Below are 27,492 nucleotides of genomic sequence, written 5' to 3'. Positions count from 1 at the left end.
TCGTGGTTGCTGCAGTGAAAGCAACTTATTTTGAAAGCTATATTTGGTTAACACTAAATACTGTTCAGCAGAGTTTGTGAAATCATGTAGCCTGAAAAAAAAGTGTAATTTATGAACATGTGTGACTCTTTCGCTATGTGATGGGTTGTAGCCTGTCCAGCTCCAGAACCACCGACCCGGAGGACAAAACAGTGTAGAAGATCAGGTCTACACTGTCGTCACCCTGACTTCAGCTTCATGTCTGCAGCAGATGGCATCACACAGTCTTCAAGCCCTCGTTGATAAAATGCAGAATTTAAAGTCCCTGAGGCAGAGAAGTAACCCAGAACCAGAACATTTCCACCACCATGCAGCACAATCTGTGAACGCTTGTTCTCCTCAATCTGTGTGTTGAACTTCATTCTAAAGGACTGTAGTTTTGCTCACCAGGACCATGTTACCTGGTCAAATTCTAACAGTCTATTTCAGATTATGCACATTTGAAGTTGCCTACCAGAAAGCTCCTGTGATCAATTTTGCATTAAACTGTCTGTAATGTGAGTTTCATTCATTGGAGACTGTCTACAAAACCTGCAGATGCATTTATTCTTAAATGGAATTAAATCCTTTATAAAAATTAATTCCCAGGCATATAAATGTTTGATGCCATAATACTTAATGCATTTTGAAAGTTTGGCAAGGGTACAATAAGACAGAGAGCTGCAGACTCCAAATGTCAAATATTTTAAAGAGACAACACAAAATCCATCTCTTTGAATGAGCTGTAATTCGTCTCACCTTATTCCATTTGACAAAGATAAAAACATTATTTTGTGTTGATCTCATCATTTGCATTACAATAATGACTATTATATGAAAACAATCTATATTTTGTCAATTTCTTTCCAAAAAAACGGATTTTAGGAAGTGAAATCAACATTCATTACTCTATTTTAGATCACGCCTAATTACATTTCATATAGACTATTAATACATTCTAAAATAATTCAAACGTGTTTTATTGTCCCTAAATATTTCAAGAGGAATGTATTGCAATATTTGAAGTGACCACATAGTGGTGCTGTTGCAGCAGTTTAGCCACTACCTGCACACAAAGTTAATGTATTACAGCCACTGGCTTAAATGTAGTTCAGCACGCCATTGTGTACTGGTAGTGTCTGAAAACGTAAAACATTATCAAGACCAAAGGGTAGAAGTACATGTATTAATGCGACATCTTTTTAAAGACACCGGTGGGCATTCTTTATTTGAGCAAGTTAAGTTTATGATGAATTAATCATGTCCATGCAATTAAAAAAAAAATAGATGCATGGATAGATTATCTATCCATCTATCTATCTATCTATCTATCTATCTGAATAATTTTAATTTTAATATTTTGAAATTATGCAGTTGCTCCTCCGGTCCAGCAGGTGGCGGCCGTTTCCTCTCCCGCACTCTTCCGGAAACTCACCAAAGCTCGTCTATCAAACAGAGGACCCACTCGGACTTGGTTAAAAAGCAAACACGGTGCTCGGTTCTTGGCCTTTTGCAATTACGCGAGAGGAAAATCGGCAGCAGAGTGAGACCTCGTCTCTGTTTTTGCGTGTTTTGTTTGCACCGTTGTTCCGCAGTTATGGGTGTGATGCACGGGGCGAAGGTCTGCGACTGACCGGCCGCGACGTGCCCGTGAGTATGACGGTGTGCAACACGGAGGCTGTTTGGGTTCCTGTCTTTTTAATCTAAGTTGAGATTTCCGCGTGGTGTGCTTCAGTGCTGTCATGAAACGGTTTGCTCTCCGGGGGCGCTTCCGGTGCTGACCTTTTGTTTTTGGGTTTTTTTTGCCTTCTTGCCCCAGAGGCAGGAATGAGCCCCGCCACCTGAAGCCCATCATGAGAGAGTGGTGGATCCACGTGGGGCTGATCTGCATCCCGCTGCTGGCCGTCTACCTGCACATCCCCCCGCCGCAGCTGTCCGCGGCCCTGCAGAAGTGGCACAGTGCCGGGGAGGACTTCCTCTTCAGAGGCCGCAGGATCTTCTACAGAGGTCAGATCGTCATGACCCCCCCCCCCCCCCCCCCCCCCCCCCAAAAAAAAAAAAAAAAAAAAACACACACACCATCAGGGGTCAAAGGTCATGATCAGGGAGCCACAGTGTCCTTCTTTTAAGTTCAACCATGTTTCTTCCATAAATCCTTGAACATTTGTTGGATTTTTTATGGAAACATGTGATTGTGTGACATAACTTTATCTGTATTTTCAGTTTATTTACTGTATTTCATCCCAGCGTAGCTCTTCTTTATCAAAAACAAAGTCACAGGTGAGAATCCCTGCTATACTTTCAGCTGATGCTATTAATTTAATAATTCATCCTTCAACTTGCTATAAAAATGCATCACAGCCGTCCATTACACCCACGTTACTTATTTATGTGTTTGATCGTCGTTTGTTTGTGTTTGATAATAGACTCTTACGGCGCTCTCGGGAGCTCGGATGTCGTCATTCTGCTCCACGGCTTCCCCACCTCCAGCTACGACTGGAACAAGGTACCATTCCTTCCTCTCCGTTACTCGTCGACTCTGCTGTCGTCGCGGTGTTACGGAGTGTTCCGTCGCTCTTGTTCCCTTGTAGGTCTGGGAGCCTCTGACGCAGCGCTTCCATCGGGTCATCGCTCTGGACTTCCTGGGTTTTGGCTTCAGTGACAAGCCGGTGAGTGAAAACTATTTCTCTCTCTCTTTTTTTTTTTTTTTAATCTTGATGTGTGAATAAACACTCCCCCCCATCACTCACGGACTCTTGCTTCCCTCCAGCGGCCCCACAAGTACTCCATCTTCGAGCAGGCTAACGTGGTGGAGGCCCTGGTGGCCCACCTGGGCCTGAGCCACCAGCGAGTGAACGTGGTGTCCCATGATTACGGCGACACTGTGGCCTTGGAGCTGCTCTACAGGTGAAATCTGGACGATTTCCACAGTCTGCAGAACCCAAAGCGAATGAGTTTCTTATTTTTTTTTTTTTTTATTTCTCTCAGGAGTGACCACAATCTCACAGGTCACCTGATCTTCAACAGTCTTTGTCTTTCCAATGGAGGTATTGTGCAGTTCATTTGTTTTTGGCTTTTTTCCGTGAATAACTTGCCTTTCTGTTTTCTTTCCTGTTGAACTAAGTACTTCTCTTTCCCCGCAGGATTATTCCCAGAAGCGCACTACCCAAGGCTGCTGCAGACGGTGAGTCACCGTTGTTTTCCCCTCAGCCTCCTTTTTAGCTCAGGACAAACAAGGCAATACGAAAACATCTTAAGAAGCTGATAACACTTCACCGTGTGGTTTATTTGCTCTTTGTTTCCCCCTTGGAAGCTTCTGAAGGACTCCAGTTATCTGGCTCCACTTCTGACTCGTCTCACCAACAACCTGATCTTCCAAAAAGGGTAAAGAAGACGCTGGATCATTACACCAGGATTGGACATAAAACGGAGAATTTCAGCAGTTTTGGTTTGTTTATTTTATTTTGTAGGGTCGGAGAAGTGTTCGGTCCGTACACGCAGCCCACAGACGCCGAGTTCTGGGACATGTGGACCGGATTGCGCTACAACGACGGCAATCTTGTTTTGGACAGGTTGGAGTTGGTTTCCTGACCTCGACGCATGAAGTGCAGCTTCTGTGTCCACTAAGATCTGACTTGCTCTCTCGACCCTCCGATACAGTATTCTGCAGTACATCAACCAGAGGTTCAAACACCGGGAGCGATGGGTGGGGGCGCTCTCCTCCACCTCCGTCCCACGTAAGTCTTTAAAGTTTGCATCAGACGTGTATAAACCCGGCAGGTTCAGCCAGTGCTGACTCTAAGCTGCTTAGCCGGCGACGTGACCCATCTGTGACTTACACTCCTGGGATTATACATCCACTTTGTTCTTCAATGGTTTAGTCGTTGAACTGGGATGAATTCGCTAGTAAAAACTATTCAGCTGTACTCTAAAATCATTCATGTTTTGGGTTTTTTTTTTTTCTTCCCTTCCCTGACCGGGACTTTGTCTCTCTCTTTGTGTTTCAGTGCACATGATCTACGGACCTCTGGACCCGGTCAACCCTCATCCCCACTTCATCCGTCTTTACCAGTGAGTGGCCCTTCCTCTAATTCCTCAACTGAACTCTCCTCCTCATGGCAGATCCTCCTGTAACGTAGCCACTCGAGGGTTTAATTCATCATTTAGGACACCCGTTTTGGTGATTTGACTGTGGAAACATTGTTGGAATAATTTTTTAACATTTTTTCCATGTGTATTTTGCCGGTGCAGGCAGCTGGTGCACAGATCCACCATCACCGTCCTGGACGAACACATCGGCCACTATCCTCAGCTGGAGGATCCCACCGGCTTCCTGAACGCATATTTCAACTTCATCCACTCGTTCTGAGGCGGCGTTTAGCGCTCAAGAGTGAAAATGTCTCCTTGTACCAAAGTGAGAGTCTCAGGCCTGTAAGGAGGCAAGGCTGCGGCTGTCCTTTATAATCCATTAATCTACCAGCAACAATCCTTGAGATGTCAAGGAAAATATCAAGTGCGAGCTAGAAACAATATAATTTGTCTTTAATTTGACTCTCCTGTTGTGTGAAACTTCAAATTTAACATCACTTTACTTGAAGCGGTTTGGTTTCGATTCCCATCCTCCGGTTCTGAATGACTTTTGATATCATTTTCTACATTTCTCTTGATGTCACTGACTAAATCTAATGGCGGCTTTTCTTGAAATAAAATTAGTTTTGTAAAAAAAGAATGTCTTAATTTCAGTGTGCAGATTTAATGACATTTTTAAATAACTCCCTGCTGCCTCAGTGGTCTGGAGGCGGAAGTACCATCTGCCAAATGGAGTGTTTGTTAATAATATTCCCTACCGGAAGCAAGTACAAAGTAAAGGTCCAAACACAGAACCAGGACACTGTGTTTAGCATAACAAAAGTCACAATGAGTCTTCTGGTACACTGACAAGACTTTATTGAAAATTTGAAACAGGACGAGCAGAAGATTCAGAGATAGAGCAGAAACAGGTCTTAGTTTATATATATATTAACGTTTATCTCCGTCAATATAACAGCGTTTCATGTGGCGGCGGAGGAGAAAAGGTCCCACGGTGGAAGAGTTGAAGTTGGAGCGTTTTTTGGTTTTTTTTTAGCCCACAGACGCCAGGATGACGTCCACCACCGTCTCCTCGCTGCTGCGCACCGTCACCTGCATGGTGACGCCGTCAGCCAGCGCCAGGCGGGCGCGGACCAGGATGTCGTGGCCGCCGCGGAACACGCCTGAGGAGACGGGAGGGGGAGTGGTCAGATATATTTACGGACGTGTTCCTGGAGAGGGTAATGAAGTTCCACTCACCTGCGAGGAACAGGACGTGCGAGTTCTTGTTTTCGGGGACTTTGTCGGAACGCTCGCACGGCTGCATTCCCAAGAAGTTGACGATATTACCCACCGCCTCTGTACACGGGAGGCACATTGGTTTTTGTAATTTTAGGAGATTTGAACCACTGATATTTCTTTTCTTCTATTGGGTTATAACAGAGAAGTCCGTGGTCTTGACTCTACGTACCATCCAGAGTTCGTACAGACGCCAGAGCGAACGTCTCCTCCTTCTCGTTTTCATCTCCCACTTCTTCCCACGCCGCTCCGAAGTTTGGTTTCAACACCTTCTGGATGTGATCGGCCACCGTCACCTCCAGATCCTCCAGCTGGAGCGGGGAGACACGCAAAAAAAAAAAAAAAAAGGTTTTCAGACGAGGGGGACAGTTTGACGACTGAGGAACTCGTACGTGTGACGCGGCGTTTTTTACGTACCACGTATTCGTCGTCATAACCGTCGTCGTCGGGCTCCCCCGTGTTTGGATCACAGTCTCTCACCAGGTATTTCATGGTGCAGCTGAACGTGCAAGACACTGGAAAGCAGGACAGATTCACTTTAGCACGGGTTTAAAAAAAGAAGAAGAAAAGATGACGGTTCGATTCTCTGAGATGGTCTCGGCGCTCCTACCGGCGGTGGGGTCGTCGTCAGGCAGTCGCACCAGAGTGTAGCAGGACCCGGGCTGACTGTAGGGGAGGTTGGCGGCGGGGACGTAGTGAATCACCTCGTAAGATTCCGACGGCTCCATCTGAACCACCACCTGTGACACGGAGCTGCACGTCAGGTCGGCTTTGCCGTTTCACACTTTTGAATCCAATAATGAGGATTTAAGTCAAAGTGAAAGAACTGAACTATCATTAAAGGGACGATTTCTTCCCTTGTTAATGCAACACGCCCTCTGGTGGTGCAAACTGGTATTGGAAGTCTGACTTTGGTACATGAAGCTTTTTGTTATGTTTTCCACCATATTTATCGATTCCCATCACACGTGTCAGTACCTTCTGCAGCAGCTGGTCGTTCAGAGTGTTTGTGCAGTCAAACTGGAACACCATGTGTCGGGCGAAGGTGTGTTTGATGCAGCGCACCACGTATTCCGTCTCGGCCTCCGTCAGCTGAACCGGCTCTGAAGACTTGAAGAGCGGGCCGAGACCCTGGAACTCCGGAATGGACGCCAGTTGTTCTGTTAGACAATAGAGAGAAACAATTGTTTTAGTAGTTCCATCAAGTTGATGTATCTCGTTGCGTCATTTTCTCAAAGAGTTTCGTCTCACCCTGATAGATGTCCTGGCGTGACGGAGTCAACTTGTCCGGCAGCTTGCTGGTTGCAATGGGAGCGATTTCTGAGAGGGAAAAAAAAAAAAAAAAAAAATCAGCTTCCCGATATTTCCACAAACTGTAAATAAACCTCAATAAGCAGGTGTGTTGACGGTACCGGTCTTATGCTCTGTGATGGGAGTGGTGGCCAGAGGCACCGTCTTCATGTCGAAAGGCTTCTCCGAGGGCTCCAACGTGTACTGATGGAGGGACTTCTCCAGCCCGGGGACGGAAACAGACAATCCTGAGAGGAGAACATGAAGAAGACATGAATCCCCCCCTCCTGTCGCTTGCACGGGACTCGTCTTTCAATAAAATAAACCCCTTGCAATAACACGGCAGCACGACTCCCGTTTACCGTTGAAGATGTAAGCAGCGTTCAGCGCCTTCTGTTTCTGCTGGAGGACGTTCATGTAGAAAGTCGCTCTGTCGCGCACCTCGTCATCGCTGTCCATCATACACCTGCAAGAACAAACACTTCAGATAGAAAAAGTGGCCAAAAAAATTAATAAAAATCCTTAAGAAGTGAAAGTAAATAAAAACCTCTGCATCAGAACCAGGACGCTCGGCAGCAGGTCGTCGTTCTGAGCTCCGAATTTAGCCAAGGCGCTGACGGCGGCTGACGGTGGAAGAAGACGCAGCAGGTAAAAACAGCATCCTGATTACTGACGTAAACATGGCGGCTTAAAGTCCGAGTGAAATGAAAATTCGACCTCCAGAACACTCTGGCTATCGCTTCTAGGGACATTTTTTATGCTACCTGGCCCAAGGGTAAAATGTTAAAACACGGCTATCTGCGAGAAAATAGCTGATAAACAGCGGTATTTTCGCTGCTGGGCGGAGCTTCTGACAATAATAGAGTGACGTCACGAGTTGTGCACACGCCCAAGTTGTGTTTACATTATGGAGGATCAGAGTTTTGACGACGAAGAGGCTGAATTTAACTTCAAAACACTGTTAAAACTTCGATATTTAAGAGGGAAACAAGCCAATGTAAACACAACAGATGGAGATCTGCACATCTCTTGACATCACGCTCACGAAGAAGGATTCCCCCGACTTGGTCGGCTGGAGATTCAAAATTCAAATAACTTTGTTATGCGACAACGGTGGTGGGGCAGAGTCGGAGAAACCTTATAAGTAGTAGCCCAACTATCGTTTTTTACAAAGTAGTGTTTTACATTTCACTAGGCCTTTAAAGTAAACACTTGCTTCCGTGTCTCACCTGCACGGACCGCCTCGCTCTCCAGCACCACTCGGTTGAAGATGAAGCGGATGTACTTGGAGGGCTGCGGCGTGCGCGGCCCCTCTTTGCCCAGCAGGTGCAGGATCTTGGTGGCGAGCACCGTGTGCTCGCAGTCCTCGATGAACTCGCACAGGTGGGCCAGGCCGGTCTCCTTGCTCTCCGGGTTCTCCTCGATGATGCTGATGATGCAGTCCACGATGGCCCGCTTGTAGTCGAAGCCGCCCTGCGGAAAGAGGAGGCCACACGTCGGCACAGGGTGTGTTTCACGCCGGATACAATGAGCGTTCCGTCGACGATCGACTCACGTCGTCTCTGAGCATGTTGGAGAGGAAGTTCATCATGACGCTGTGCTTCCTGGGATACTTCTGACACAGAGCGCTGATGGCCTGCACCACCACCACCTGCAATGAACACGTATCAATCAGATTCGGGACACTCATTCATTACAGACCGTCTTTTCTGGCCGGAGTTTTTAAATCCCTCGGGATTTGAATTTAAAAACACTTTAGATGCGACGGCGAAAGCAAGATTGCAAAGTGTGGCTTTAGTGGTGTGATTTCAATGAAAACTCCAGCAACAGACCTTGAACTCGTCGGAGATTTCAGAGACAAAGGAGGAGATCTGTTTCATGAGTCGGTCCACGCTGCTCTCGCTGCCGGTCTTCAGCAGCGTGGTGATGGCCAGCGTGGCGATGCTGCGGTTGGAATCGGTGATCAGGTTCTCCAGGTCCAAGTTGCACGCGGTCACGGCCGACGGATGCTTCATGGCAACCTGCGGGCGCGGGGAAAAAGTAACACTGGCTTTCAGTATATGTGCTTGAGTGGAGCTAAACGGCGAGGGAGAGCAGCCGTACCTTGTTGAGGGTCCTGACTGCGGCGTATCTCAGAGCGGCTTTAGGGGAGCTGCAGAAGAGCTGCAGCACTGCAGGAAGAGACACACTTACAGTCAAAGAGAAGATCAACGTCTCATTTTACAACTATTCTCCTGACAAATTGATGAAAGCAGGAACCTGAGACGGCGGGGGCCAGCTCCCGGGCCGTACAGTTGGGCATGTGGACGATGGCAGAGGCGGCTTCATACACCACCATCTCATTCTTGTTCCTCAGGCAGCTCTCGATGAAGTCAAACAAGGGGCTGTCGTGACTGGAAAATGCACGAAAAACATGACGTCGGACCTTCAATCTGTTCGATGTATTCACATGATGTTGGGAATGAGGGACGCTCACCCTCCCTCGGTCTCATCCAGCAGCTTGCTGGCGATGCGGATCAGCATGCAGTACGCAAACGGAGATTTGAGGCCGGACTTGGTGAACTTGTTGAGCATCTTGGTCACAGCAAGGCGGTCGTTCTTCCTGAGGTGATACAACAGGCCCAGCGCATGGTACTGATAAAAAAAAAAAAAAAAAAGACATGCATGAGGCAGCTCGAAAACATTAAGAAGAAGAAACAAACGTTTATTTTCCATCTCACCCACCTGGACCATGATGTTGTCACTGGAAGCCGCTTCCTGGGCTTCATTCACCCAACGCTTCACCACATCGTAGCTCATTTTCACCATGTGCTATGAAGCAGAAATCAAACTATAACAATCTGGAATCTAATGGCAGTGCACGTTTAGAAATAATAAAAAAAAAATTGTAGAAAAAATCTGCATGTAGAGTTGAAACAGAAAAGGACTGGTGAATTTCATACCAGTGAGGAGACGAGAGCCGAACTGGACACACTGGGCACCTTGTCAACTATAGCCTGCTTCATGTATCTCTCGATGGCCTGCAGCATGGTGGTCTGCAGGCGAGACACACAAAATACTGCGGTTAATCGAAAGAATACAATAACAGACAGGGCGTTCCAACCGGGCAATGCTAAAGGAGAGAAAATCAATTAATGGCGCTTACATCTGTAATCCTGCACAGGGCTCTGATGGCAGGTCCTCTGTACACGTCTTCCTTTCCAGTCATGTCCTTGGTCAGACTAGAAAATGTCACAGGAGAAATTCATATTTACATACATACAATTAGAACAAGGGTTTTTCGTTTGCACCCAAAAATAGTTTTTTTGGACTGGCAACAATGACAGTTTAGAAATTGTTTTACTGTTGTGATACCAACCTGCTCGTGACGATGATGACATCCTCGGAGATGTTGGCCATCTCCTTGATGGTCAAATAACACATCCTTCGAAGGGTTTGCTGGGAAATAAAAGCAGCCTATGAGTTAACTGAACTTACATCACAGCAACATGCATCAATAGATTACATTTATTTAACTGTGACTGAGTAAAGAGGACATCTTACATCATTGGACTGAAAGAGCCTGGTCATTGCAAAGAAAGCCTCCGTGGCCTCTGTGGTCCCAAAATGCTCCCCCTATACGTTGGAGTGACAGAATGTTTAGATTGTTGCAGCCGAACACACGAGAAGCGACCGTAGCATCTTGCCAAGCAGCTCGTACCTGGTTGAGGAGGTAGATGATCTTGGTGAGGATGTGGAGGCATCGCCGCGGGTTGATGGGTGTCTCGTTGAAAATCCGTGCCTGCGAACAAGAAGTGACATCCCTCAACATCTGCAGACACTTTACATATCATGTTCGAGTGCGACAGTATTGAGATCAACAAGATCCTTATTTTATTACGGATTAGTATTACTTGTTCCAGACATGGCAACACCAAATACGTATTTCAGGTGTATACATATACATGTATACACCTATGCATAAATATACAATCACACTTCCATGCAGTAGCATTCTATTTAAAGTGTTGGAGACTCAGATCTGTGTTTACCTCCTGCAATACTGCACTTTTCTCCAGGTGCTGGAAAGGATTGGATCCACTTCCTGAATGGAGGAGAAGCAGAGTCAGACGTTAACGTCATATTTCACTAGGTCTTATTCAAAGACAAAACAATTACCAAACACATGCATAGTTCATAGTGAACTCGTATCTTGTCTCGATGATGAAAACGATTGTTGTTGAGTGCCTAATTAAATCCAACATGCCAAGATCAGAGCTGACACAAACTGGCAAGAAAAATTAATAACCTCAACTAACACCAAACTAAGACAACCACATGCGATTGAAATCTCATTACTGGTCTGTATAATAGTTGTACATATCCATTTATATATGCTTTAATCATCTTTAACTTCAGCAGGTCGGCTAACATGCTAGCGCGGCGCGAGCTTCCGAAAGTCTAACATCCAGCTGACAAATCAACTCAAAGCTCAATGTAACACATCTGCGATCTCACCAGACTCCTCGTCCTTCTTGTCGAATTTTTTAATCATCTTTGCGCGAGTAAATGCGACAGACGAGGACAGAAGTCGCTCTCTGCTCCGGCGTCAGAAGCTACTTCCACGTAGCCAAAAGAAAAACTCACTTCCGGTTGCGACGACCACGTCAACGGAACTTACGTCACGAACGGACACGTCATCACCGACAGGGTGCGCTGCTGTCGGACGTTAAGGCTGAACATTGGAAATAATTGTTTGTTGTGTGGGAGAATAGCAAAAAAAGTTTGAGTGCACACATTGAAAATTCATTTATTTACGAAATGATGTAATTATATAACTTTCTTTTGAATCTTGACATTTAAAATAATACATCCCTCTGCAGCGTGTCCACGAGATGTCAGCATTGTTTAGCGTCTTGAATCCATGATCAGATAAACTTTATTGAAAACAATATATTTTTTGTCATGACATGTCATGTATTGAATTTACCGATGCTACTCCCTTTGTGTGTCAGTATACAGTGTAAAACAAATTGTGTACACACACACACACACACACACACGAAACTTTACAGATTTGTTGAGGAATTGTAATCATATGTTACAACAGAATATTATTAGGATTCCCACACTGAAAGTAAAGTAATTCGTATTTAGGATAAAGGATTAGGACACCTCGCCCGACACACACAAGAAGAGCAATAGAGGTTATTTCCTTGGCAACACTACAGATGTTATAGCTTCTGGGCACTGTGCTGAATCTTGACGCTGCACATTGTTCATACAGAGGCAAATGGGTGTAGTTAGGTCTGCTTTATTTGAAGAAAAAAAAATCCTTTATTTGGAGTATAAAAATAAGAGACATCCGATGAACACTTGCATTCCCATGCAGCACTTTACTGTATCTCATAATGTTGCAGATTATTTGTACAGTGTTTCATTGTGCTTTTGCCACTCTGAACTTTAATCTGGAATCAATTTCGCATGTGAATGTTTGAGTTAGGGACAGAAAGGCTCCATAAATACCGACATAGGTAAATCACAAAGGAAAAAAAGAAAGTATTTTGATATGAAAACAGCATTTGAAATGGATGAATGTGACACAGCAATTAAACCATTTGATCATGATGTAAGAAAACCCATCTTCCTGTTTAGTGGAACTTTTTCTGCTAAACCAATTTGTCCAACAGCAAATCGGAAGCGATTTTTACAGAGGTTCGTGCTTTAGAACAAACAATCCTTATTTATATTTCGATTTGAATTTAGAGGCAGTTTTTAAGAATCAAAATGTAACCTTCAATAGAAATTCCCACTTACAATTAAGAGTTTAATTACTTTTTATCTTCAATGTTCTCATCTTGTATCTGTCTTGTTTCAAACAAAGGCACTGATGCAAAGATATACTGCATAATAATGGAACAATCAAAGGGGGTTGTCGTCACTAAAAAGGCATGAATTACTAACGAAAACACATTTATATGATGTTCAGTTTGCTGATCATTTATCAGGCAAATGTTGCAAATGAAGACTAATTATCATGACATACTTTGGGAAAATATAGTTGGATTTCCCCCCTGAAGTCTTTTCTTATAACTTTATGAAGAATATATTTTAAAGAGAACACATTCCCCTAAATAAACAAACTCAAGTGTCTTTAAAGTAACGCGTTCGCGGAGAGGCGAGGCCGCCGCGTGTCGCGGTGGAGAGTCTCAGGAAGCCTCATTTCCTCCGGCCGATGTGCGCCAGGAGACGCGCGTTCTCCGCCGCCTTTGCGCGCAGGCTCTTGGCTTTGGCCACGTCGAACAGGACGTTCATGATGTTGGTGGGGACGTCCAGGGACAAGGTCAGTCTGCTCCTGCGCTCCCCTTTGCTGTTGTTGCGTCGCAGCTGTCCTTTCAGCTTGGTCCGGCTCATGACGCGGTAGCTGGTGGGATAAGAAGTCCTTTTCTCCCGACTGGACTCGGCTGAGGATGACGACGATGATGATGATGGTGATGGTAATGATGAAATTGATGAGGAAGTGAGATAGTTTGTGGATTGCAGGAGGGACTCCCAGCCGTCTCCGGGGGAGTAATCCGGCTCGCTGCGGTGGGCGTGGATCCCGGAGGGGACGCGGTCGCAGAGGAGGTCGAGGCGGACGCACAGGCTGGAGGTCGGTGCGCACAGGACCGAGAGCAGCAGCAGGGTCTTCAGGCACCGCAGCATGCTGTCCTCTGGGTCCGGGCAGGTGAAGAAGCACGGGGCGATAACACGTATAGACTTTATTAACTTATAAATAGTCTGTTCCCAAGTTTAAAGTGGCACAAAAGCATGCAGATTGTGCGCCACTAAACCTTCACTAAATAGTTTTTAGTATCCTCAAAAGCTCTTTCTATCAACTTTCATCTTCAGAAAACATTAAATTCAAACCAATCTGAAGCAACTTACCACTCGCGTCCTAGAATAAAGAATTTCTAGTGAGAGTGGAAGTGACGAAAAAAAAGATAAGAAAGAAAGAACCAAAAAAAAAAACAACAACCAAAAAGCTGGACGACTCAGGTGTGGCTCTGGTGAGAAATCCCGAGTGACCAGCAACCTGTGCGGAGTTCTGACCGGCAGAGTGTCTCCCTTTGTCCGTTCCCGCTGTATTCATTGAGCAGGAGCCTTGGACCTGCAGCCATACGCCAGCAACAACGTCACGTCCCCGGTGACATGCTGCTCCGCGGCGCGCAGCCTCATTGGCTGGATGCTGCGACGATGGAGGGGCTGACATAGGCTATACATGCAAAGTTGTGACATCCTGTTGTTGTTGTTGGACGGGAGGCGTCACGACCCTGGAACGCCTTGGATTTTGTTCAGACAGGCCTACGTGATGCACAGAGTTTTATTTCTTGTGCATATCTTTTTTTTCTCCAGATATGTTGCATATTTGGCCTTGATGAACCCAATTCCGTTTGAGAGTAAATGCTCAGTGCAGAAGGAGAAGGTTTTCGCTCTGCGTTTTGAGGTGAAACAGCCCCCAGACGGACTGACACATTCAGAGTTCTGCACATCTATAGTCTACTCTTATAGCTTCACAGTACCTCTTATATAATCTTGATTATACAGTGTTAACTTACACTATAAAATGCATTTTAGTGAAATAGTTAATAGTTTAACCCAGGCCGATCTAAAACATAGAAAAACAGACCCTTTTTAACAGCTGATCCAGGTGGGAATCTTATTCATAATGGATAATAAATGCATTAATCAAACATGAAAGAATTGCTTGCAATTTTTAGGTCCTTAGTTCATATTTAGAAGGACAAAATTCCAGTGAAAATATCCAGTGAAATTTCCTCTTTTACTACCATGATGCATTCTTAGTAGTTTTTAATACATTTTCACAAAGGTAATCATGGCATTGGAGACAAATGATGCTTTTCCAATCAGTTTTTTTGTTTGTTTGTTTGTTTGTTAATTTCTTGGACATCTGCTTCACCGCTTTGATGCAATGATGATATATATATATTTTTTTTAATAAAATGTCTTTTGAAGTATAGGAAAAAAACATACATAAAATGCATTCTTTGTTATTCACACGCTGCGCTATATGGCTGTTTGAAAAGTAAACGTGTTGGACACATGGGGTTACCAGAAAGTCACGGGACCCTGCACACAATGCACAGTTCAACGTGAGAGCGAGGGATGATGCGAGCATCAAAAGAGGCGTCTGGTCAAGCTTTAATGAGCGACTTCATTCAACTTCATTAACATGAAGGTCGGCCTTCGCAGCAGGAGGAGTCACACTGCAAGAGAGACGTCCTCCCACTCCTTCGCCTGTGGCTGATCTCACAAATGGAATTACATGGCCGTCTTTAACTTTAATGGGTAATAAAAAAAAGAAAAAGAAAGAAAAGAAAATAAGAAAGAACGAAAAACACATTTGATGGATGTTTGGCGATTGTCTCTTGAAGTTTAGACAACATGGAAATGCATTTAGTGAAGGTGTCATGGTCGGTTGACTATCTGGACAACTGCTTGTTTAGTAGATTGACTTATTTTTAATTTCACTTTTTTTTTGGGGGGGGGGGTCCGTTTACACTTCGGAGGTGGGAAGATTCTTTCACCGTCTATTTTCCCTTCTGCAGGCTGCCGCCTCTTACTGCGCATGCGCCTATCTCACCCTCACTTCGCTCAATCGCCTGTAAACAAACATGGCGGATCCGGAGTGATATTAGTCATGGTAGTATTCTAGTTTTTATTATTCGTCAATATCAGTAGTTTTATAGTTGAGACTCACCCCTGATGGCATCCCATGCGTCACCAGTCCATACGGATGTCGGCTTCTCTCCATTTTCTTCCCTTTGTAGCGCTTTGTTCTCTGCACAACTGTGCAGTTTCATTACAAAATCAAGCAACAGCGCCCTCCAGTGGCTGGGCAGACTAACAACATCGTTGTCAGTGTGTCCGCTGCTGCAGTCAAAATACATTCTTTTCAATTCTTTTTTTTATTTTTTTAAAAGATTAGGTGTTGTCACGTGAAACCTTGTTATTTGAATGTTGCCTTAGTCAAAAAGGTGTTTGAATCCAACCATATTATGCAGATTTTCTAAACATTATGGCATGTGTGTGCAGAATCATGACCAAAATTAAACGAGCCCCTGGAGATTTGTGTATATAAAAGATTGCCCCCATCAAATTTAGAAAATTATCTTCAGTAATCATCCATAAAATAAGAAAACATTAGTCACATATGACTCAAAAAGGGCAAAGACAAAAAAAAAAGAAAAGCTTTTCACGATGCACCCACATAAACACCCACGCAGGAATCCCCAGCCGCCGCTGAGCCGGTATGATGGAGAGTCCTCTCCCACACCGGAACCCCGTCGGCTGCTCATCTGGCTCCCAGCCTGACCCCCGCCGGCCCCCCGCCACACAAACATATGTAGTGATGGAGGAATCAGCGGGCGACCGGCTCCCGGCCTCTCGCCATTTTCGTTTTTCCTCGCAGCACACAGGAAGTAGGACAATTGGGGAAAGAGAAGAAAATGTGACTGTTACATGAAAGAGATGTACGGAAAAGAGACGGGACAGGAAGAGACAGGCGTGACTCGAATGTAATGACGCATTTATTCTTTTTTGTTTGTTTGTTTGTATCTGTGGTGTTTTGTTTTGATCAGTGCTGACATTGAAAAACACCCAGGATGTAACAAAAACAAAACACGTGCATTCACTATTTCACACCTTTAGAAAGCAAGAATATATAAATAAGAGGAGTACAAAATGCAAAATAACAACATTTTATACAGCTATGTACAAACATGTGTGTGTGTGTGTGTGTGTGTGTGTGTGTGTGTGTGTGTGTGTGTGTGTGTGTGTGTGTGTGTGTGTGTGTGTGTGTGTGTGTGTGTGTGTGTGTGTGTGAATGAATACACTCGTTTAAACGGGAGAAATGTGATCTGATTGGTTCCCTCTGGTTCTGCGCTCCGTGTCACACAGACTTTGACACTCCTGCTTGGAGGAGAACCGGTTCTGGTTGCCGCCGCAGCCGCTGTACACGAACGGCCTGCAATCCGCCGCCCCGGCGTGGTAGTACCAGCGCAGGGCGAAGTCTGAGCACGCTCCCTCTGCCATGGGCTGCAGGCAGCGCGCCGTCACTGCAATCACATGTGGCGGGGGGGGGGGGGGGGGGGGGAGGAGGAGGTGGAGGAGGAACACAGTCAGTCACACTTCTTTTTAAAAAAAAAACCCTAAAAAAAACACATTAGAGTCTCAGCCAGTTGTCTTCCTACTATCCACAGATTGCCTGTTGGAAAGGCAGCAGCCCCCCACCCCCCCTGCACTCTCTGATATAAAAAAAAAAAAAAAACCATCACCGTGAAGCCAAACAAGTAGTTTTCCAACTTTTCAGATTGCCTCTTAGAAAAGCTGTGGATCAAACAGCGTCTGACACGCATTCAGATGGAAGAAACTTTAAAAAAAAAAAAAAAAAGGAAAAAAAAGCAACATGCAGTGTCTCTACTTTTCTTTCACAAGTGCAAACTGAACATCGTCAACTTCTGCGCAGGCGAAGCTTTAAGGGTCCCCTGATTCTAAACTATAAACTTTTAATATAAATAATCATCATTATGTAAAGAATCAATGTTAAACACATTTCAGTTCAGAGGTCACACATGCAGCTCAGTGAGCCGGGCCGGAAAAACAACTTATTAAGTAATAAGTATACGTGATGAAAATGTCTATATTTTCACAAAACTGAAAAATAACCACAATCTCAAAGACAGAATAGAGTGAAACATCAATAAAATGTCTCCTATAGCTGTTGCATTATGGGTATTTTTTTATAAACTCACCGTGACTGCATGGCTTCTATGTTACTACTCAAAACCTAATGCTCCTATTGTTGTAATATATCTTGATTTTCTATAGATTTTGTATTAATTTGTTGTTATTTGTTTTACACACAAACAGTCTTTAATTGTTTTCATGTTTCACAACATATTTATAGTTAAAAATGGCAGAAAAAAACAGAACAAATCAACAATCATCAGTTCAACAATTCTGCCATGAAAAACAGACAACAGGAACTTTAATTAAAAAAAGAGGAGAGAAAGAAATAGATGAAAGGGAGGAGGGCAAGATAAGCGTGAGCTCAGCAGTTTTGTCCTTCTCACCATCGTTTGCTCCAAACACCCTTCTTTTCCTCCTCTGCCTCCACCTTTCAGCCCCGACACGACGAGAATCTGCAACTATCAACATGTCAACGTGAGCAGGTCAACACAAACCAAAAAAATTAAATGATAACATTTCAACATAAGTAAACAGTAAAACTGTTTTTTATTGTTTAAATGGTTTAATATGCTTAAATTCTTTTGAGAATATGAGATTATGAAATTGCATAAATAATCAAATTATCCATTCAATACCAATCTGCTGTTTTTTTGGAGTCGAACTGATGGAGAAGTTATTCAAGTTACAGCGAAAACAAAGTGCCTTGCTTAATAAAAATATAAGGTTGCATTAATGTCATGTCATAGGTATAATTTAAATCTATCTTATTACAGCTTAAGCAGTTTTTTTTCCCCAATTCTAAAGTTTTTTTTTTGCTTTAGCTATTTGATACATCTTATTATTTTTTATTATTTATAGCCACTGTTTCCTGGTTAGAGCAGTTTTAGCTATCATAGCAATTTTTTTTCCTCGACTTCTTTTATTTTCTCTCTTTACTGTTTTTCTTTCCCTATTTTCTCTTTTTTCCCTGTTTTTTTTAAATTGATCATCCTATATTTTCATTTTCCCTGTTTTCCCCCCCTCAAATCTGCTCTAGCAGTTTTACCTTATTCAGCTTTTTTTTTTAACCAGTTTTGGAAATCAATGTTATATCACATTTGTTTTATTTTAACTTTGTTTTCACATTTCTCACCAGTACGGTTTGTCAGGATTTGATCTTCAAGATCCACATTGGCAGGATTTATCATCTCTCCCATGTTGTACTCTTCCTCTTCCACTCCTTCCTTCATCCCTTCTTCAGGTGGGTCGTGGCTCTTTGTTACTTTTTGTCGCTCGCTGGTCGTCGCATCTGGATCAACAGACTTCACCAGTAACTTGTATTCCAGCCCTGCGAGAACACACACACACACACACACGCACGCACGCACGCACGCACGCGCACACACACACACACACACACACACACACACACACACACACACACACACACACACACGCACACGCACACGCACACGCACACGCACACGCACAAATAAGAACAAGGTGTTTTCACATTATTTTTCTCATTTCGATTCACAACTGACCAACTTTTCCCGCCTATGAACGTTTCAGAACGCCGCTTCAGCGCGTTTCTATGAGCGCCGAGGTTTTTGGCCGAACGTGCCTGCGTTTAATGGCAGTCGCGTGTTTGTGAATGGCTCTCCTGTTGCTGCCACCCCGGTGCGTGTTCCTCTGAGAGAACACAACAGATGGCTCCACACAAGCGGGTGCCATGCCGCTGCCACAGGAGCTCCACGACAAATAACCACACACACACACACACACACACACACACACACACACACACACACACACACACACACACACACTGGCAATATGTAGGCCAGCTCACAGGCACGTGTTTATTCACTCTTGAATAAAATGTCCAGGAAAAGCAAAAGCGTGAGAAGCGACACAAACGACCAAAGCGGACACGTGAAGAGTCTCACCACACTTTTCTGTCACCTCCTGGGTGACGATTTCCTTCACTTCTTCAGCCTGGGCACGCAAAACAACGATTCAGCGGACACATTGATCAAAGTTTCTTTGAGATGAGCTCGTGCTTCGGTGTGACGAAGACGTACCGAGAGTCCAGGCTCTCCCTTCTCCCCCTTCACTCCTTCAGTGCCCACGCCACCCTGCAGGAGAAACACACTTTAGACACTTGTACTAGCAGGAATCACGTTAAAGAGTGTATTGTCCACAGGTACTCTCCATAGACATAGGATGATTTCACCTGTTCTGATTATCATATAATTTGATTTATTCATTTGGAAATGTGATGAATTCACTATGAACAAAGCACAATTGAACATGTGAAACTGGTGGAGCCTTTGAAACAGAAGCTATGTGCTCTTCGTAATTCATTGATCGATGTAACGTGTCATTACATCGGTCACATATTTCACCATGAGATAAGACTCTGGGGTCGGTATTTCAGCGAATTCCCTTTAAAGGGTCTGGCAAACGTCTGAAACATCTTGAAAGTCTTTAAACATCTTTCTGGAAATTGTCTAAATGTTTCAGGACAAACCGACGGAGCGCCTGAGTGGCCACAGAGAGAAAAATAAACAATAACAATAACTTGAGGGTACGAGATAAGTACAAGTCAACAACACGAGGGAACAACCAAACTCACTTCATATCTTGTATCGTGTTATGACTGGCGACTTTTCACTCTTTACAAATAATAATTTTTCACTTTATTCTCATCTGCTTTGAAAGGGAAATTATTTGCAGTTTTTTTGCGATTTTTTTTTTTTTTCAGAAATGTTTCGCCGAATCATGAACAAGTCAAAACACACTATTCTCGTTTTAGTGCAAGTAAAAGGTAAAAAAAAAAGAAAGAAAAAAGTCTCACAGAGTCTCCTCTTTGGCCCGGCGTTCCCGGCACTCCCCTCTGGCAGGGCTTCGATCGCCCTCTTCTGCCCCGCTCCCCCTGTTTGACCAAACATACAAAAAAAAAAAATCTATTTTTAGAGATTATAACAAAAAAAAATAGTCCATTGCAGCTCATCTCGTCACTTCTGAGCAATGAGGAAACAAACTAATTAGGTCCGTCCCTGGAATCTCCTCATTAGAGGCTTCGACCCTGTCAACACTCACCATCTGCTAACTGTGGCTGAAAGGAGATAATTGAGTCAGATAATACTTGAAAGGATGTGGTCAGAAATAGACTTGTGTGTGTGTGTGTGTGTGTGTGTGTGTGTGTGTGTGTGTGTGTGTGTGTGTGTGTGTGTGTGTGTGTGTGTGTGTGTGTGTGTGTGTGTGTGTGTTACAAAGACACAATGATAACAACTTCTGCAGACGTTTCTATGTCAAAGCAATTATGGCTAAAGGCTTTACTTTGAAGAGAAAGTGATTTATTTGTGGTTTTTACTGAAAATAAAAAACATAATAATTGTTTAATAATTAGCATATGAGTCTTTTTTTTTTAATGATATACTGCAATTCAATTCAAGTTTACTTATAAAGCACCACATTCAACACATTTTCTAGGAGCTTTTAACAGAGAGAATGCCAACACATCCATCCCACCATTACACCATGTACCTGCGTTATTCTCAATTAATAAGTTGACTTCACCTTTGACCCCACGTCCCCACGAGCACCTTGAGGCCCTGGAGGTCCCTCATCGCCGTCGCGTCCCGGATGTCCCGCCGAGCCCTTAAACCCCGGAAAACCGGCGAAGCCTGCCGTGCCCTGAACGAAGCGACCGAGTTTGTAGCTGATTCACATAATAATGATTTATTAGACTGGAGTGAAATAAGAGTATTTATTTGAGGACCAACCTTGTCTCCTTTGTCTCCCGGGTCACCGTCGGCGCCGTCCTTCCCTGCTTGTCCCCTGTCGCCCTAAAGACTCACATCATGAACGACGCAGTGAGAAGAGAAGCGAAGCGGCGAGGAAACGACAGAGTGAGACTCTGGGTGTGTACCGGTACCTTCCGCCCAGTCAGTCCATTCAGTCCTGGGACGCCTGGAGTCCCATAAATCCCCATTTCTCCCTGTTATTGTAAGACGACATCAGCTTACTTACATAGACTCTACATAGAGAATAACTGGGATTATAAACTATGCAGGACGTTGGAATATTTGTGTTTGGTTGGATTATTTCTTTGATGTAACGCTGAATTTTTGGAAATCTTCTGGGATGATTTGTCATCGTCAAACGACAAATCCATCAGGTTTTGGGACGTTAACGGCAAACCGTTTCCAAATAAATCCCAAAAAACTGCAAAAATATTTCCCATACAAAGCGGACGAGAGAGGCACCTCATGGAGGAGATCAGTGTCTGTTGCCATGGTGACGCTCCCTGCTCAGTGATGTTGCTACTACCTGAACCTCGTTAGCAAACGAGGCTATCTGCGCCTCACCAAGTGTAGCCCTAGTTTTCCTTACATGCATTTGTGGGATGGATGAGCAGTGGAATTCTATTATTTTATTATTTGATGATATAAAGTTGTATTGCGAATGTGCGTTGTTTCACCAAGCTTGATTTTAAAGCAAAGAAAAGCTGTTCGCTGTGCTGCTCATCCCGCTAATGCAGAAAAAGAAGTATTATTAGAATAAATAAATAATCCACCAAACACAAATTTCTTGTAAAGTCAGTTTTCGACAGCAGTTAAAGGACCTTTTCTCCATCCAGGCCAGAACTCCCGACGCGACCAGGAAAACCTCTGAAACCCTTTAATGGAACACGATGGAACAAATCAGTCAAAACATTAAAAGTCACGAAGTCAAGAACAAGAACAGAAATCTGTTCACCTTTTCTCCTTTCTCCCCGTGGTCCCCTGGTATCCCAGGTTCTCCAGAGTCCCCCTGAAAAAAACAACAAAAAAACAACAACACTTTTTTGTGATTTTAAATTGAAATGCTAAATATTTGAAATTAAAAGTAGTGTAGATGGAGCTTTTTAATTGTACCTGATCCCCCTTCTGGCCTCGCAGTCCAATGTCTCCTTTGTCCCCTTTGGCTCCATCCAGTCCGTTGTCTCCATTTTGACCCTGAAGTCAAATCCACTCATTTATAAAAATACTTCATTGGTATTCAAATTTAAATACATTTGAAGTATCGCCTATCTAACGACACACATTTAAGAACATTTATCCTGTCGATTAAAATGACTGATAAACATCCAAAAATAGGATAAAATACACAAAATTTCTATTAATTGCACAGAACTGTATGATATCACTTTAATGTACTTTTATTTAATTTCTTTTAGAGGCATTACCATCACTCCATCCAGTCCCGGCTCTCCTGGGTCTCCCTGTTAAACAAACAAATATATATAATTCATGCAATCTACTGACAAATGGTCTCATGTGTTTCAGATAATATTGAGGTACTCAGTTACTTTCTGGCCGACTGGTCCTCGAGCTCCAAACCGTCCTAAAGCACCCTTCGTGCCGGCGTCCCCCTTTAAGCCCTTTTTCAGAAAATCAATGTTCAAAACTTAGACTCCAGTGGAGTTGATCTTTTTGCACCATCTGTTGCTCTGATTTGAATCTTTTTTTTTGGATCATGTTTCGTTACCTTGACTCCTGGAGGGCCGTCTTCTCCCTTTTCACCTTTATCTCCGTCAAAACCTGGAGGACCTCGTTCCCCCTGAAACCAAACACTGAATCACTTTTTCATGCTTTTTTTTTTATTTGTGTTTATCATTTAAGACTATCCCAATGAATATGCCAAAAATATTTTTCCAATTGAATAATATTAAGACGTGACTCATGGGTCTTGAAATGACCCATGAGTCATGAGTGTGTGTTTATGACTATATATCGCAAAGTGAGCAAATTGCTGAATTTGCTCACTGAAACCTGAAAATTTCCACATTTCATCACTAATATTAGTAGTTTTTCTTTTGTTTTTTATAATAATTCACAGTCGCTCACAGGTTTTGAACTGGTAAAGCTTTCGGTTGCTCCAGAGTCGCACGCAGAAAAGGCTTTGAAACACTTGGGTGAAGTCCAAACACACAGCGAGGGAACAAATTCAAGAGGATCTCACCACATCGCCTTTAGAGCCCTTAAATCCACGAGGCCCTTCGATCTGAAGAACACTCCCCTGGATGCAGGCGTCAAATAATCAATCAGAGACACACGATAAAGTGGATTTATACAAATGTTTCCGCCGCTTCGACACAAACTCACTTCATTAAGATAAGTGTCTTACATGGACAGACTGTAAACAAAGTCCACAGTGTAAGAATTATAAGCTACACAATATATGGATATTGATAATATACAAAATGTACACTAATATATACATTTGGGCAAATTACTTAACTGAATGAATAATTAATCTACAAACTCTTTGCATAATAAACCTACATGCAATGAATCAGTAAACAATTTATGGAGCCCTGACAGGAACACATAAAAAAAGAAAAAAAAAATCACCCTCTCTCCTCTGGGTCCAGGTAATCCACGATCGCCCTGAAAGGTAATTCACATTCAAGTCCAGTTTGTGAATGCAATTATTTCACCCTAATAAATTACCGTCTATCTCCCAGGACAGCGTCATCCAGACCTGAATTACTCGCCTCCGATAAAGTGTCATCAAAGGACGGAATGAACATACGCAACAACAATAAACCGCGGCTGGGTGCGATAAATAAATCACACAGTAAACAACCCGGTCGTGACGCTTCAGCAGAGACGAGACAAAACAAGTATGAAACCAGACCGACCAGCGTTCGCTTGCATCGTCACATTTAAATTGTCTTTCATGACCTGATGTCATATCACGCAGAACTAGAACAATGTGCGAAGAGGTAAACACAAGATATTGACGTTTCAGAACCTCAGAACTAAAATGCTTTTCTGCTTTTTGTGCAACGTGGTGTGAAGATTTCACAGAGGTGATCAGCATCAATAAGGGTGAAGCGTCTTTTCATTCACAAAACTAAAATATTCTAAATATATCTGAAGATAACATTTAATTGTTTTCCCATGATGTGAAAGAGAGTGTAACAAGCAGATCCCACTTATTTTAGATAAATGTATACACTTTTTATTTATGATTGAAAAGCCTTTGGTTAAAAAGACTAAATATCCAAATAACAGCAAAGTGTTACTCACCTTTTCACCTTTGTTGCCCCACAAGCCTTTTGAACCCTGGGATTCAACAAGAAGAACATTTTTTTTTTTGTCTTTTTGCATTGAGGAAAGTCCAGAAGGTTTAAAATCGGCGATCCACTAGAATCCTACAGAAAGACAGAAGTGAGCTCACCAGAGTTCCAGTGACTCCTTTCACACCGGGAGGCCCTCGTTCCCCCTGAAAACAAGCAGCGTTGGGTTTCCGTCATGCATGCGGTGTTTTGAAAGCATTTATTGGATAAACCAGGTGAGAACAGCTTTATCAGGTGTGGGGGGGGTAAAAAGGAACAGCAGTACAGAGGGCTGATCTTTAACTCTTCCCTGCTCATGAGTCTTTGGGCAAAATGCTGAACTTTACTAATTCATCATTCATTTTTAATATATTGTTGACTTTTTTGTTTTCAATTAGAACCTTCCCCTGATCTTTTCCTGCATTCAGTCCAGCAAAGTGATTGTTGGTCACGGGAGTGGCGATCGAATCTGTGCATACGACATTCTGCTTATTTAAATTTCCTGCTCAGAGAGATTTCTAAAACAGGCAAGGCCAGAATATAAGGAAATCACCCTTCTTCCTGGAAGGCCGACGATTCCCCTGGCACCAGGTTCACCTGGAATACTGTCACCCTGCAAAAAAACAATCAATATAAATCGCTGAATTTAGCTATTGTATGTATGTAGTTTATCTGTACAGCATGTTTATGTTATAAAGTCAAGAAATCTGAATATGTGTGAGTAAACTATCATGGCACATGACTCCGATAGTCACACACACCTTTTCCCCCTTTGCTCCAGGCGAGCCGAGAAGACCCTTGAACAGAAAGACGGGATGGTAACGGAGCAGAAACGAGAAGCTCGAGCTGCAATTGGTACTTTTTTGAAGTAGAAAGAGACGATGAAGAGGTGTGGAACATTTCCCTACCAAAGGTCCTGCTGCTCCTCGAGGTCCAGGACTTCCCGGTGATCCGTTCTTCCCTCTCTTCCCTCGATCGCCCTGCATCAACAACAACAAAACACATTTACCCGTGTCGGTGTTTTGCCATCACTGCTTCTACGGTTTGCTTCTCTGGATCTGGAAAGAGCTCACGTACTTCTCTGCCGGGTTCTCCGGTGTCCCCCGGGGGGCCTCGGAGGCCCGTGGATCCTTGGATGCCAACGTTACCGGAGATTCCCTGAATGCCCTGAGCGCCAGGCGGTCCCGACTCGCCCGGCTGACCCTTGGGGGGGGGGGGGGGGGGGGGGGGCACAGTGGAAGAGAGTGATTCTGTTATTCGGCTGCTCGAGTGCGTCCAGATCGAGTCCTTATCAAACGAAACGCTTCAAATGAGCACGTGAGTCACCGAGCCAATTCCATTCCCCTAAATTAAAACTGTGATGGGAAACAGAGTCAAGTGGTGGTTTATTAAGGACGGCCTAAGTCCGCTTCCTCTCGGAGGGATTGTACCTTTTGTCCCGGAGGACCAGCTTGTCCTTCCGGCCCTCTGTAGCCAATGCCGGGTTCTCCCTGCAACACAACCGCAGCCACATGAAGACGACGGACCGCCGGGCACAAGTTAGAAACTGAAGTCGGACGTTCGTCTATTCACCTTTTGTCCTTTCTCACCAATTTCCCCCTGGAAAGCGAAAAAGAAGTTTAACGCGTCGGGTTAGATGTGAGCGTTCATGAGCAACACTGAACAAGAGGGACGGACGTGTTGCTTTGATCTGCAGTGACGAGGAACGAGACGAGCGTGGATATCAAAGGTCTGGTGGCTTCGCTAAGCTCTCATGCCGCTCCATGATGCAACACGTGAAAGCAGGAGAGCAGCCGTGATATTGCCGTGAACCGGCGGCGCATTTCATGTGGCGACTGTCAGTCCTGCTTTGTGACGGTGGGAGGACGACAATGATGCTTTTAATTGGCGAAATTAGTGTGACGTCTTCGTGACTCAGTGGGGGGAAAAAAAAAAAAATAGGCTTGATTTGAAGGGGTTTGAACTTTTCCCATATCTAATGGCGTCAACGTCTTGGATGTTGATTTGATCAAATTACCAATGTAAGTACATAGTTTTAGTATGATGTATGTTCAACTTGTTTATATTATGAGATGCAAATGCTAACACCTAAAAATCCAGATTACGGAGGATCTGCTCAACAAAGACGACAGTGAAGAAGCCCAGACATCCTCGTCCGGCAATAAATAAACCGAGGTGTGTCTATCTTCCATTCTGACTCACAATCATCTCTATTAAAGAAGAAAAAAATCTAAGCAATAATACAGCCGTGGACCTAAAACTACAAGTGTTTAACACAATTAAAATTATTCACTGATTAATATAGAAAGCTGGAGTTATTTTCATATAGTATATTTTCATTTTACAGACTTGTCAGTTATCTTCATGGACATTTGTTTGATGTCCACTTTATAGATAGTGACATTGACCTCATGTTCTGTCTTTGGTGTTCATGCGCTGGTATTCCGGGATTTATCCTCTTATAGTCCCTTTTGTGTTTTACCCTCAAGGTGTCTTTTTTTGCTTTCTAGGAGTCTCACCTTGATGAAACGTGATGAAAGTGCTATAGACATTTAGCTGCACATACATTTATGAAGTGATGTTTACTGCTCAATTGGAAGTGAATGAAATGAAGCTTAAAGATCAAAGATCACGAGCAACTTTTTTTTAACATGAAGTGCTGGTATAATATTCTCTTATCAATGTGAAATAATTGAATATGACACAAAAATGCTCATAAATAGACTAGACGTCAATTATAAAATGTCATTTTGGGGAAATGTGTTGACTTTGATCAGATAATAACACAATTGCCGATGTGCAAAAAAACAAACAAGATAAACCCCGTTGTTATGAACAGTCAGTCAGTGTTTTTCCCTACATCGATAATGATGAGTCATTTTTTAATCGTCAGTTTTTTCACCTTCCATCCAGGTTTTCCACTTTCACCAGGAAGTCCCTGTTATACAGAGAAAGTGTGTTAAATCACTGCAGTGGTTCAAGGGGATTTCAGT

The 27,492-nt window shown here is 43.6% G+C and overlaps 3 protein-coding genes across 3 annotated transcripts in view; 1 reads left to right on the top strand and 2 right to left on the bottom strand.

Annotated features, from left to right (window-relative positions):
- The first annotated feature begins 1,544 nt into the window (after positions 1–1,544).
- Positions 1,545–4,747, top strand: mest (mesoderm specific transcript). The gene is made up of 12 exons (XM_080518398.1): positions 1,545–1,668; positions 1,838–2,025; positions 2,445–2,524; positions 2,610–2,687; positions 2,789–2,925; positions 3,007–3,065; positions 3,162–3,202; positions 3,332–3,402; positions 3,489–3,590; positions 3,679–3,755; positions 4,026–4,089; positions 4,270–4,747. Exons 2-12 carry the CDS (start codon positions 1,872–1,874, stop codon positions 4,385–4,387), a joined length of 981 nt encoding a protein of 326 aa, XP_080374524.1. The 5' UTR covers positions 1,545–1,668; positions 1,838–1,871; the 3' UTR covers positions 4,388–4,747.
- A 201-nt stretch (positions 4,748–4,948) lies between these two features.
- Positions 4,949–11,297, bottom strand: copg2 (COPI coat complex subunit gamma 2). The gene is made up of 24 exons (XM_080518029.1): positions 11,173–11,297; positions 10,707–10,759; positions 10,376–10,456; positions 10,219–10,290; positions 10,034–10,113; positions 9,821–9,896; positions 9,618–9,710; positions 9,400–9,486; positions 9,152–9,309; positions 8,935–9,068; positions 8,779–8,846; positions 8,508–8,696; positions 8,231–8,326; positions 7,905–8,148; positions 7,223–7,298; positions 7,038–7,141; positions 6,798–6,923; positions 6,637–6,705; positions 6,364–6,545; positions 5,996–6,125; positions 5,803–5,900; positions 5,558–5,696; positions 5,347–5,445; positions 4,949–5,270 (listed from the first exon to the last, which is right to left on the bottom strand). Exons 1-24 carry the CDS (start codon positions 11,207–11,209, stop codon positions 5,140–5,142), a joined length of 2,622 nt encoding a protein of 873 aa, XP_080374155.1. The 5' UTR covers positions 11,210–11,297; the 3' UTR covers positions 4,949–5,139.
- Positions 11,298–12,873: 1,576 nt separating this feature from the next.
- col7a1l (collagen type VII alpha 1-like) overlaps positions 12,874–27,492 on the bottom strand; it is a gene marked incomplete at both ends in the record, with an annotated part of 47,230 nt that continues 32,611 nt past the window's right edge. The window contains 27 exons of the mRNA XM_080518604.1: positions 12,874–13,367; positions 16,599–16,772; positions 17,790–17,858; positions 18,539–18,733; positions 19,335–19,383; positions 19,470–19,523; positions 20,246–20,323; positions 20,971–21,087; positions 21,177–21,239; positions 21,329–21,391; positions 22,019–22,072; positions 22,153–22,206; positions 22,311–22,391; positions 22,622–22,657; positions 22,745–22,816; positions 22,924–22,995; positions 23,398–23,454; positions 23,790–23,825; positions 24,471–24,506; positions 24,622–24,666; positions 25,053–25,112; positions 25,261–25,296; positions 25,408–25,479; positions 25,577–25,702; positions 25,930–25,989; positions 26,072–26,098; positions 27,402–27,437. Coding sequence (XP_080374730.1) covers positions 12,874–13,367; positions 16,599–16,772; positions 17,790–17,858; positions 18,539–18,733; positions 19,335–19,383; positions 19,470–19,523; positions 20,246–20,323; positions 20,971–21,087; positions 21,177–21,239; positions 21,329–21,391; positions 22,019–22,072; positions 22,153–22,206; positions 22,311–22,391; positions 22,622–22,657; positions 22,745–22,816; positions 22,924–22,995; positions 23,398–23,454; positions 23,790–23,825; positions 24,471–24,506; positions 24,622–24,666; positions 25,053–25,112; positions 25,261–25,296; positions 25,408–25,479; positions 25,577–25,702; positions 25,930–25,989; positions 26,072–26,098; positions 27,402–27,437 — 2,316 coding nt within the window. The remainder of the gene's footprint in view (positions 13,368–16,598; positions 16,773–17,789; positions 17,859–18,538; positions 18,734–19,334; positions 19,384–19,469; positions 19,524–20,245; positions 20,324–20,970; positions 21,088–21,176; positions 21,240–21,328; positions 21,392–22,018; positions 22,073–22,152; positions 22,207–22,310; positions 22,392–22,621; positions 22,658–22,744; positions 22,817–22,923; positions 22,996–23,397; positions 23,455–23,789; positions 23,826–24,470; positions 24,507–24,621; positions 24,667–25,052; positions 25,113–25,260; positions 25,297–25,407; positions 25,480–25,576; positions 25,703–25,929; positions 25,990–26,071; positions 26,099–27,401; positions 27,438–27,492) is intronic.

Source organism: Blennius ocellaris, assembly GCF_963422515.1.
Source record: "Blennius ocellaris genome assembly, chromosome: 22".
Lineage (NCBI taxonomy): Eukaryota > Metazoa > Chordata > Actinopteri > Blenniiformes > Blenniidae > Blennius > Blennius ocellaris.
The sequence above is the reverse complement of the archived record's forward strand: the minus strand, read 5'-3'. Positions and strand labels throughout refer to the sequence as shown.

Coding starts and splice junctions, on each gene's coding strand:
- mest (XM_080518398.1), top strand. CDS start 1,872: ATGAGAGAGTGGTGGATCCACGTGGGGCTGATCTGCATCCCGCTGCTG. Junction 3,066..3,161: donor TCTTTGTCTTTCCAATGGAG/GTATTGTGCAGT, acceptor CTTTCCCCGCAG/GATTATTCCCAGAAGCGCAC. Junction 3,756..4,025: donor CTCCTCCACCTCCGTCCCAC/GTAAGTCTTTAA, acceptor TTTGTGTTTCAG/TGCACATGATCTACGGACCT.
- copg2 (XM_080518029.1), bottom strand. CDS start 11,209: ATGATTAAAAAATTCGACAAGAAGGACGAGGAGTCTG. Junction 9,069..9,151: donor CTGGATGAGACCGAGGGAGG/GTGAGCGTCCCT, acceptor TGCATTTTCCAG/TCACGACAGCCCCTTGTTTG. Junction 7,299..7,904: donor GAGCGAGGCGGTCCGTGCAG/GTGAGACACGGA, acceptor TTCCACCGTCAG/CCGCCGTCAGCGCCTTGGCT.